The sequence below is a fragment of the Taudactylus pleione genome, unplaced genomic scaffold (assembly GCF_031769625.1).
Source record: "Taudactylus pleione unplaced genomic scaffold, aTauple2 ptg000162l, whole genome shotgun sequence".
NCBI classification, from domain to species: Eukaryota; Metazoa; Chordata; class Amphibia; order Anura; family Myobatrachidae; genus Taudactylus; species Taudactylus pleione.
The window spans coordinates 11735469-11748047 of NW_028284564.1; the positions used below are offsets into that span (position 1 = coordinate 11735469).

Sequence of the window (12579 nt, forward strand, 5' to 3'; positions counted from 1 at the left end):
AAGTGTGTGTAACATGGTGCTCAAAAGTAATCCAGAGTGGGTGTTTCATATGGAATTATGCAGAGTTGTACATATGTGTTAAAATTTGCTTTTGAAGCTAGTATAGGGCTGGTGTTAGTGCAAATGGATAGGGGTGGTCTGTGATCAGGCTGCAGAAAGGCATACAACTCTACATACAAGTGAACAAACACATTTAGTACTGTGCACACAATGCAGAGCAATTCCGGTTGATTTGTGTTCTCTCTGTATTAGCCCCATGTGTAATCCATGCTTACTTACTCTCCCAGAACATCTGGAAGACTCACAAATTTTTGGGCGTCCCCACGGCAACCCTACTGCATCCTGCCCACTTCCTAATGAAACATGAGGCATAGTGATGCAATGACACATTTGTTGGGAGTCATAGATGGTGGTTGTTGGGTTGTAGACAAGTCCAGGACTTGGGGAAAAATCTTGTGCATCTAAACAGAGCTGTGGGGAAAAGAGGGAGCCAGACAGTCAGGGAGAGGTGTGAGGATGGGGAGAAGGGGAAGGGGGTATCCAGCTCTCACTGCACAGCTGCTAGACAGACATGTAGTAGGAAGAAATAATAAACTGAGGGAGTGATTTGGAGAGATATGTACTAAGCCTTGGAGAGAGATAAAGTACCAACCAATCAGCTTCTAACTGTCAATTTACAGGCTATGATTGAATAATGACAGTAAGAAGCTGATTGGTTAGTGCATTAGCTCTCTCCAAAGTTTGATACATCTCCACCAAAGATTTGATAGTTCTCCCCCTCAACCCCTGTACCAGTGGAGTAAAACTACAGTCTATATTCTCTTCAAATACACACACAGACACTAAGGTTCATTTTCTCAGACTAATGAAGGAAACTGGAGCACCTGGAGGAATCCCGTGCAAGCACTGGAAGAACATATAAACTACACAGAAAATGGGCCCTGGTAGCAATATAAAGTAACCTGTGATCTCCATGCGGTGAGACTGCAAAGTTATCCACTGTGCCACCTTGCTGCCCCAAAATCAGTATTCATGGCCACAATTTTGGATCACAGTACCTGCTATTCACTGACTTTCCATTGTAAGCATCAATTATTGTATGGGATGTAGTTGTCAGAATGCCAGCGCCAGCATCCTGCCGGTAAGTACTGGGGTTAGGGGGAGGGTTAAAGGTTAGTGTTTAAACACTAGGGGGGAGGGTTAGGGTCAGGCACCGGGGAGGGAGGGTTAGGGTAGGGAAGAGGGGGAGGGTTAGGATACTGACCGACAAGTGTCGGTATCCTAACCCTGCCGGGATTCCGCGGTCGGGATTCTGACCATTGGGATCCCAAGCGCCAGCATCCCATGCCCATCCCATACTATGTGTTACAATGACTGGGTAGGCTGCACATGTAAGTAAAAAAAATACATCTTTTAATTAACCTGTATGATATTGAATTCATGCATATTAGTATTTTTTTCTTTAGGATTATTTATTGATTTTTATCAGCATTCATTAATTCATCTCAGAGCCATCTTGTCCAGAGATCCCAGTAATGTTAATCATTATTAATAGAATAGATTTTTAAACTGTGTATGTAAATAAACAGTATATTTTGAATGAGTGCAAATAAAAAAGTAGCAGTCTATTAAAGTTTATACTCTAAGGTGGTTGGGACTAATACAAACTGCAGCAGCAGGTCCTTTAAATAAACCTCCTCAAGTAGAATGATTCATGTGTTTAGAGTTACCATGTGTATATATGATCACTCTCACTAGAGACAATTGGTTACATTGTACATGAAGAAACCTCCAGTAAGCACATGGACTACACCCCCCCCCCCCTCTTCCCAATCTTAGAGTGACATAAGAGCCCAGTAGCTGCTGCATCTCGGTGCAGCCCACTCCCCACTGTTCCTATAGCGATACAAACGCTGAGGCTGAGGGGAGGTGACTGCAGGAAGAGAAAGTATGGAAGCAGGGAGGAGGTGGTGGTCGCCTTGTGATGGGGTCTGAAATCTGCAGCTCAGACTCTCAGTGTATCCTAGTAACTCCCAACAGCAGGTCCTTGAGTGATGGCACTGGCAGGTCTGGGTGGGCTTGGGGCAGCAGAGGTGGAATGATGATGCCCAGAGGGTGTGGAGGAGCTGCTGGCTGGGTTGGTGGGAGCAGGAGAAGGTGGAGCAGGAGGAGGAGGATGAGCAGCTGCAGCACGCTGTACAGGGCTAGGAGGAGGTGCGAGCAGCAGTGACAGGCTGGCAGCTCAGACACTACTGCTGCTGCTGCTGCTGCTGCACGGGCTGCTCCAGGCTTCCTCTGCCCGGCAACTTTTACTCCTCCTAACAAAGCCAGAGACGCCGGCGGTGTGCGGAGCGCTGTACAGCCACAGCAGCGCCGGCAGGAGGCAGGGGAGAGAGTGCAGTCACTGTGAGGCTAGTAAGATCCTGCCGCTGAGGATGGCTGTGAGGTCCCGGAGACCATGGATGAGTGTGGTAGTGGGACTAATCCTGGGATTTACAGCAGCCTCTTGGCTGATTGCCCCCAAAGTAGCTGAGATGAGCGAGAAGAAACGAAGGTCCAATGTCTGCTCTTACTACAGCCGAGGGGGGGAGAGGATGCAGCCTGGGCAGCATGGGGACACGAGGATCCCCGCCAGGGATGAGCCTGTGCACAGACAGGGCACGGTGCCCATGGGCAGCCCGACCACTGGACTTGGAGCAGAGGAGATGGGAAATAGGAAGGAGAGCAGCAATAATAATGGCACCGGCAAGCACGGGGGGACGTACAATGGAAGTGGCAACTGGGGTCCCCCAGAGGAGAGCCCTAGAAATTTCCTCTATGTTGGGGTGATGACGGCTAAGAAGTACCTGGATACCCGGGCGGTTGCAGCATACCGGACCTGGGCACCGTATATCCCGGGGAAAGTGGAGTTTTTCTCCAGCCAGGGCTCAGAAGAGATCCAGCTCCCAGAACCGGTACCGGTTATTTCCCTGCCTGGGGTGGACGACTCATACCCTCCCCAGAAAAAATCTTTCATGATGATCAAGCACATGCATGACAATTACTTGGATAAGTATGAGTGGTTTATGAGAGCTGATGACGATGTGTACATCAAAGGCAAGTACAGATGCTATGACATGGGCCAGCAGACATCAATGCCAATATTATATATCTGTATACTGACACAATCACATGTACAGTCTCTGGAAAGCAGTTGTTTTGCTGAGTTTGTAGAGTTTGATACCTGGGGATCAATTCAGCCAATAAAGAAGTCAAGTACTAGCTTGAGTCTGATAGATGCCAGTCAGTGCTCACACCAACACGATGATACTACAGTCCAGTCACCTTTATCATTTGGTACCTGTTATCATTCACTGAAATAAACCCATTCTATGTAACCCCTTACCTTCCAGGTACAACAAAGAATCATCAGACTAATGTGCATAGGTGCTTGCAAGAAACCACAATTATCCCCATATGTCATAGGGTATTACCTATTACAACATACATACCACCAGGCTGTTACCTTTTGGTGGAAAATATTAGAACACGTCTGTATCAAAAAAGAAAAAAATCCAGGCATCATATTACATAAATATGCATTATTACATAGCAAATAAATGCCTTTGCAGACCATCATATTTTTAAAAAAATGTATGACTGCACAATTTTCCAGTATAACAAGTAATATTATAAGCCGAGTGGTTAGTATAGCAATGGCAGGAACAAGTAATGCCTGAGGTCAGACCACAAAGAGACTATATGGTGAGTGGCTGAGTCACAGAAAATAAAGTCCTGATTCATTGTTCCTGCAATCACTCACAGCACCTCAGTGTGAGGATCAGTGCACAGACTTCACACCTTCCCAGCCACAATTGCTTACCCAGGAGAATTTATTTTGATGACAAAGGTTAAAGAAAACTAGTAACAGCTATATCACTGTTTACTAACTCATTGCTTTGCTGCAGCAGAATATGTCCAGAACTAATAGCAGTAGCAGAATCTTCAAAAATATATGGCTTTAGGAGTTAGTAAACATTCCCAAAATCATTCAAGTGACACCTTTGTGTGTGTCAGTAGGGGTCTGACTTCTACTTTCATAATACTGACAGATCAAAATGTGACATGTTTTACTGACTGTCACAAACTGGCTGGATGGCTGGCAATGATGTACATTTTGTCCACGTCCAGGCTCTTCTGCATACCTTTGTTAGCTAATTGAACCACTCTTGTGCACACTTTTATTGGCAATAAACCTATTGTAGCTTTCAATTACTGTTGCAGTGTCTTAAAAAGAGCTAGATCTCATTATCACCATGCTGGCCGTGCATTGGCAGGACTACACAGAATGGGTCTTATGTAAACCCTCTTGTTTACATATAGAAGGGAATGTCAAATATTTAAAATCCTTGAAATACAGTACTGTCCTTAATCAGCACAAGAATACCTTACTTGTTATTAGATGACTATTCCTCAGGGTGTTTTTAGGCAACCGGTACATCAGAGGTACTGTAGGTAACATGCGCTTCTGCAGCTGTAACAAATTCCAGCATGGCCGTGCGTACTGTGTTTTGTAGTTCCACACCGGCTGGAAAGAGCCACAGGTTGACTAACCATACCATACAGTATCGTTCTGTCCTAGTATACTGGTTGAAGATTCATGGTGTAAATGATTTAATAGCTTCATCTTAACTGTTCTGCTGCACTTCAGAATTTGTTGGTGGTTTACTAATAGCAATAACATCATATTAACTTAACATTTGTAATTAAATTACTTTGAAAGGGTGTACTGTAGATTTAATTATATATTGCTGTACTGAAGATACAGTTTTTTTTTAAGAGTAATCTGACTTACACAGTATTATTTGGTGGTAACTGTCATAAATCTGACTTACACAGTATTATTTGGTGGTTACTGTCATAATACAGAGGCATTTTCCAAGTTGTATGAATGACTGCAGTCATTGAGCTGTAGAATACTGTAGCCAATATGTATTGGTCTGCATGGTGGCACAGTGGTAAGCTTTACTGCCTTAGAGCACTGCTAAGTTAACTCTGTCCTGATGCCATTACTTTGCAGAATAATACAAAGTGCCAGTAAATAAACTAACGCCATAGAACTCTCTAGCACTCCTTTTCATAAATTACAAGACCAATGTGATAGTTGTTTTCTGGTGAAAAGTGTCATTTTCTCAGGAGTTTTGACTGTTCTCATCATAATAAATAGACCCCAGTGGTGTAACTATAAATTTTGCTCCCCCCTGTCAAAAGAGTTTCTGGAGCTCCCCCCACCCCATGGCATTTTGGTAAAACTAATACAGTGCCATTTCTATGCAATTCTGCTCCTTATGCAAACAGTAAAAAATGCGCTCCCACCCCCCACAGACAGTTTACATAATTTGTCATTTTTCCTCCTTATAGTAATGCTTCTTACACATTATGCCACACTCCATAGTGCCCATTACAAATTATTCCACACACCGTAATGTCCATTACACATTATGCCACACACCCTAATGCCCATTACACACCTATAATGCCCATTACACATTATTCCACACGCCATAATGTCCGTTACACATTATTCCGCACACCATAATGCCCATTACACATTATGCCACACACCGTAATGCTCATTTCACATTATGCCACACACCGTAATGCCCATTGCACATTATGCCACACACCGTAATGCCTGTTACACATTATGCCACACACCATAATGCCTATTACACAATAAGCCACACTCCACAATACACAATATGTCACACACTGTAATGGCCATTACACAATATGCCACACACTGTAATGGCCATTACACAATATGCCACACACCATAAAACCCATTACACATTATTCCACACACCGTAATTCCCATTGAACATAATGCTACACACCATAATGCCCATTGTACATTATGCCACACACCGTAATGCCCATTGCACATTATGCCACACACCATAATGCCCATTACACATTCCACACACCATAAATATCATTACACATGCTCACACCATAATGCCCATTACACATTATCGAACACACTGTAATGCTCATTACATATTATTCCACATACATCTTTGGCCCTGACACCATTTTATGCTCCACAGTAAGGCTTCTAATTACTTTTAAATTACCTGCTCGTTGCCAGTGGTTCCATGCTAATTGCCCGGGGTTTCATGCTCGTTGTCAGTGGTCTCATGCTCGTTGTCAGGGGTTTTATGCTTTGGGTTTCATGCCTGTTGACAGAGGTTCCATGTTCGTTGACAGGGGTTCCATGCTCGTTGTCAGGGGTTCCATGCTCGTTGTCAGGGGTTTTATGCTCTGGGGTTCTCATTCAGACGCGCTCGCGAGCTCTGTACGCTCGCAAGCGGGTCGATGTTACCCAAATGCGCATGCGCACGACGGAGGCGCCTCCGCCGTGGGCATGCGCAAGACCCGGCGAGCGACAGGGAACGCCTACCGTCTGGGTCCGGCCCCACTAACATCACTAGTGATGTCAGTGGGAGTGTTTTTGGCTCTGATAAAGCCGAAAGCACTCCTGGGCTTGCGGCAGCGTGACCCTACCGCAGGGTCTCGTCGCAAGCCCGATGGTCGCGATGGTCTTGACCATCGGGACCATCTTTTTGGCCGCTCGCATAAGCTGTGGGTGGTCACCCACAGCTATGCGAGCGGCCACGAGGCCGCTCCATTTTAAGCTAGGCCGGCCCTGATTCAGAGCGAGCGCTCTAGTCAGAGCGTCCGGCTCTGAATCAGGCCCTGGGTTCCATGTTCGTTGACAGGGGTTCCATGTTCGTTGACAGGGGTTCCATGCTCGTTGTCAGGGGTTCCATGCTCGTTGTCAGGGGTTTCACGGGAGAAGATGCAACTTTCTGCATCTTCTCCCGGTGGTGCCAGCATTCTCGGCACTTTTGGGTAATGCTATATGCTATGTGCTGCCCTACAGATGCTAGAGGACCAGGTGGACATCTAGCATCTGTCTCCTCCACGGGGACAGGGACTACTATGACTGTTTAAAATATGTTCTGTAAAGCTCTGCAGAATATGTGAATACTCTATAAACAACTGTTAATAATATTATTGTTGGCAGACAAGTATATTATGAATAAGATTGGGCTCAGCAATCTATATTTTCTACTTCAGGGTCCATAGGGTATCCACAGGATACCTTGGGGTATAGGTGTGACGTCAGTCGCAGGGCACCAAAGAGTTAAGCTTTCAGCCTCCCAGGATGCACTAGGTCCCCCTCCTATACCCCGCCCCCGAGCCAAGGCATCTCAGTTTAGTTTGGTGCCCGGCCGGAGTCGGGTGCACCTGTTGGAGTGGGGGCTAGAAGAGCCCCTGAAGCTTTTTCTTCATGCAGCTGTGGCTGCACATCTGGATGAACAGCATGGACAGTCAGTCCTGATGTCCATGCTGTCTTCCCTACACCCCGCCAGTACCAGAATGCCGGTACTGATCCGGGGATGCTGGTGGGCATCTGGGGTCACAGCTAGCGGTGACCCCAGATGTTCCGGACCATGGCCGGATTCAAGGGGGACAGAGGTAAGCAGCGGGGTCCCGCGGTGGGTCCCCGCTGATCACATGGTCCTAAGTCCCCAGGCAGGGGGCTCCCTGGGGACTGGCTGCAGCGTGGAGCCAGGTGACCAACCTGCGCTTCCACTACCCCCTGGGACAGCGGACCGCAGCAGAGCGGTAGCGCTGCGGCGTCCCAGGGGTTAAATGCATGCCAGGGGAGCGCGCCTTCCCTGTCTCACAGCCGGCGCCTCCCCCGCTGCACACAGCCCTCTCTGCACTGTGCTGACTGGCCCTGTGTCAGCGCTCCTCCCCCAGGCCAGCCTTCGCTCTGCTCCTCGGCGGCCATCTTTTCTGAAGTATGGTGAACGCTGCTGGAAGCCTGCATTGGAAGCATCGTGGTCTGGGTCCCCCCGCATACCTCTCCTCCGCTGTGGTCAGGTCTGTGTATGCAGCGCTGTGTCCTACCAGGCCCTGTGTCTGTGTAGTTGAGTGATCAGCGCTGTTAGTGCAGGAATTGATTTTCTTTGCATTGTATGTGACTGTGCTAGCGCTGCTGCCTGTAATTTTTCTTCTCAAGACTGTCAGCTTTATTACTGTCCCTTGCTTGGTGGTTACAGACGACCCACCTCAGCGAGGGACGTCCGTTCTGGGTTCCAAATTGGGTCCTGTTGACAACGGACGCCAGTCTTCGGGGCTGGGGAGCAGTTTCGGGTCCACATCTGTTCCAGGGCAGGTGGACGCCGACAGAAGCGGAGCTTCCAATCAATATCTTGGAACTCTGTGCGGTCTTCAATGCTCTCCAGCAGGCACATCGGTTTCTCCAGGGTCACCCGGTACAGGTCCAGTCGGACAACGCTACCACCGTGGCCTACATAAACAGGCAAGGAGGAACCCGAAGCCGGGCGGCTCTCGTAGAGGTGTCTCGGATCCTGGTTTGGGCGGAGCGCAATCTTCCGGCCATATCAGCGGTCTTCATCCCGGGAGTGCTCAATTGGGAGGCGGACTTTCTAAGTCGCCAGGACGTTCATCCGGGGGAATGGTCCCTGCACCCGGACGTTTTTCAACTACTGGTGGACAGATGGGGTCTTCCAGAGATCGACCTCATGGCGTCCCGGCACAACAACAAGTTGCCGGTGTACGGGTCTCGCACAAGAGACGAAGGGGCGTCTCTGGTGGATGCTCTGTCTGTCCGGTGGACATTCCGGTTCGCATACCTGTTCCCTCCGGTCTCCCTTCTTCCACGGGTAATCCGGAAATTCAAACAGGAAGGAGGGACGCTCCTGTTGATAGCTCCCGCGTGGCCCAGACGGCACTGGTTCTCAGACCTTCAGGGTCTGTCCGTGGACAGTCCTCTGCGGTTGCCGCTTCGACCGGACCTTCTGTCTCAGGGTCCTTGTCATCACCCGGACCTGACTCGGCTGTCTTTGACGGCGTGGCTGTTGAGATGGCCATGCTGAGGTCTCGGGGGTTTTCCAGCTCTGTGGTGCGTACCATGTTGTGAGCTCGGAAACCGTCTTCCGCGAGGATATACCATCGCGTGTGGCATACGTTCTTCCAGTGGTGTCGACCGAGAGGTTATGCACCGCGGGAGTTTCGTCTGTCTCGGATTCTCGCCTTCCTGCAAGCGGGACTAGATCATGGGCTTCGCCTTGCTTCTTTGAAGGTACAGGTTTCGGCCCTGTCTGTCTGGTTTCACCATAGGATTGCTACAATCCCGGATGTGCGCACCTTTATGCAAGGTGTTGTCCGCATTCAGCCGCCCTTTGTTCCACCTGTGGTGCCTTGGGATTTGGCTGTGGTCCTGAGGGCTCTCCAAGGACCGCCGTTTGAACCACTGGGCTCAGTGGATCTTAAATGGCTAAACAGCTAAGACTGTTTTCCTTCTGGCTATTGCTTCGGCCAGATGTGTTTCTGAGTTAGGGGCTCTTTCTTGTAGACCCCCTTTCTTGGTTTTTCATGGGAACAGGGCAGTACTCCGCACTCGGCCCGAGTTTCTTCCCAAAGTTGTTTCCCAGTTTCATGTTAACGAGGAAATCGTTGTTCCGGCCTTTAACTCACCGGGTCTTTCCGTGGGTGAGGCCTCTTTGGATGTTGTGCGGGCCTTAAGGACTTATGTTGACCGCACTTCTTCGTTTAGGAAGTCGGACGCTTTGTTTGTCCTCTATGGCTTCCGTAAAAAGGGTTGGCCTGCTTCAAAGCAAACTTTGGCAGCCTGGATCCGTATGGCTATTTCTGAAGCTTATCTTCATGAAGGCCTAGCGGTTCCTCCTTCTCTGAAGGCTCATTCCACTAGGTCTGTGGGTCCTTCGTGGGCAGCTCGACGTGGTGCCTCTGCAGTCCAGATCTGCAAGGCTGCTACGTGGTCCTCTGTCCATACCTTCGTGAGGTATTACAGGTTTGACACCTTCGCCTCTCAGGATGCTTCCTTCGGGCGGTGGATTCTCCTTTCTGCACAGGAGCGTCCCCACCCTTAAAGGATACTGCTTTGGGACATCCCCAAGGTATCCTGTGGATACCCTATGGACCCTGAAGTAGAAAATATGAGATATGGTAAGAACTTACCCTTGTTATCTCTATTTCTACGAAGTCCATAGGGTTCCACAGGACTCCCGCCCTGTCGCACCTGTGCTGCAGATGGGCTTTGCTCTGGTCACCGGTTTTTCCGTCTCCCTCTGGTGAGAATCTGATTCTTGTATGTGTCCAGATCTTTGTTCTCTCTCTTCCTTCTCCTCCTCCGGCCTATGGCTTGGTAACTAACTGAGATGCCTTGGCTCGGGGGCGGGGTATAGGAGGGGGACCTAGTGCATCCTGGGAGGCTGAAAGCTTAACTCTTTGGTGCCCTGCGACTGACGTCACACCTATACCCCAAGGTATCCTGTGGAACCCTATGGACTTCGTAGAAATAGAGATAACAAGGGTAAGTTCTTACCATATCTCATATTTTTATTAGAAATTACCTGTGATTTGGAATATTTACTATATTTATAGTAAATTTGTCTTGGTACAAACTACTCCAAACATAGTTCTTGTTGCAGTACCTTCTTCAAGCTTACGTATGATAAAACTACTGGCCTTTAGATTGGGTGATGCCAGTGGATTCAGTCATATAAAATATGCAGCTGTGTTAAAAGCAGTGGACTTCCAGTCTGACCAGTTTATATAGAGTTTCAGGGCTTGATGCTGAATCGAATGCAAATCGTCCGTAGTGACTCCTGTATTGCGTGTACAAAATGCGTATATTCGCCCATATGCAGAGTTGCCATCTCTGTAGTGCATCCGCCCTATATCTGTACATTTGGTTTTATACTTGTCACGACCATCATCATCATCATCATGGTGCACTTGCGGAAGCCTATACTTTTTTTACATCATACACCTGGTTACACGTTCAGGTCAGCATAGGCCGCTTTTACATTAACACGCCCTCACTTAACTTTGCCTATGCGACAACGCCCCTGTTACAGCCCAGTTACTGTACATCTCAGTCACAAGTGGAGGTGCTATGGAAAGACGTATAACTCAGCATCCCTCATACTAGTGTATTCCCAGTACCAGAGCATGCACAGTGCAATTCACAGTGCAAAAGAATACAAAATAATCAGGCGTGCGTTCATCTCAGCCATTAAGATTTCAGTTTGACCTTCATTTTCCCAATGGAATACCTTCTTCACTGCTTACTATGGGCCTGATTCAGAGATGCACGCAGTGCCAATTTTTACACAGTTGAATGATTATCAGTAAACGTATCTGTAAGTTACTGTAGTCACTCGCAGCGACTTTTTATTGGCAGTGTGATTGACAGGGAGCATTTGTGGGAGGCAATGAGGAGTGGCAACAAAAATCGCAGGTCTGTTGTGATTGTTTTTGGAGTGTGTCACAGCCTGCATCTGCGATCCAGTAGGCAATAACAATGTCTCTGGCATCTCAGTTCCCGCAGCCATCCTCAGTAGCTATAGCATTACTCAGAACTGCTATAATCGAATGATCTGCGAACGGTGCTGCGTCTTTGTACGCAGATGCTTGGATTTGCAAAGCCGCAGGTGGGCGTCCCCATACATCTCCCACCGTCTGGATATTTCTTAACAGAAGCTTCAGCTTTCCTTGGTTAGATCCAGAAACACAGTTAAATAAGGACAGGCACACTCCCGTTTCTAAGTCTAGATTAAATATCTCAAGAAGAAGATAGGCAGTCATAGCCTATACATAAATGGTAAATCATGCTTTCAATTAACTTTATACAGTGATGCTGTTATGAGAGACAGAGCTGCTAGTCTTAAAAGACATTTTCTTTCTTTGTGTTCTCAGTTTGCAAAAGTAATTATTATAGCATCATTAACCAGACATCATTTGCAGTTATGAATTAAATATAACCGGGGAAGAAATCGGCCTTGTTACTTACATAGATTTACAAATGATCCTACTACTTCCAGTGGATTGGGCTCAAAATCATTTGAGTGTTATCTGCGTCTTTATCATTGGCTCTGTTTAGTAGCAAGTCAGATTATTTGACTGTCATTGTTTCCCTGTCTGTATGTCTCTTTCAACAAGAGCATTTTGAGGCAGATTATGTTTAAAATAATACATCTACAGCATGCTTGCCTACCCTCCCGATTTGGCCGGGAGCCTCGCGAATATCTGGTGCTGCTCCCGCCCCCCCGGAAAGGCAGCCAAGCCTCCTGGCGGCCGCAACTCGTCCGCCCCCCCCCGCAGTATTGATAGAAACACCCACAGCGGTAGGGGCGCTGAATCGCGTCATCTTGGCCCCTGCCCTCTACTTCATAATGCCGTTAATTTCCGCATTGTGAAGAGGGGGCGAGGCCATGATCACACCCCTGCCCCCAATATTTTATCATAGCCCGGTCACGCCCCCCGTTGTTTGCTGAACATTCAGCTCCCTCCCGGAAGGAGGGAGCTGAATGTCAGCAAGTATGGTTTACAGAGACAACAAAGCCCCAAGTTCATAATCATTTAAACTAGTGGTTCCTAAAGTTTTTAAAATTACGGCACCCTAGAGTATCAGCATTTTTTCCATGGCACCCCTGGGCCAAAAGTTTCTTATTGAGAAATTCAGCAAATATTAAA

The 12579-nt window shown here is 47.7% G+C and overlaps 1 protein-coding gene across 1 annotated transcript in view; it reads left to right on the top strand.

Moving 5' to 3' along the window:
- Nucleotides 1-2291: 2291 nt before the first annotated feature.
- CHSY3 (chondroitin sulfate synthase 3) overlaps nt 2292-12579 on the top strand; it is a 377055-nt gene continuing 366767 nt past the window's right edge. The window contains exon 1 of the mRNA XM_088475172.1: nt 2292-3096. Within this exon, the coding sequence (XP_088331298.1) occupies nt 2436-3096 (661 nt within the window). The 5' untranslated portion in view covers nt 2292-2435. The remainder of the gene's footprint in view (nt 3097-12579) is intronic.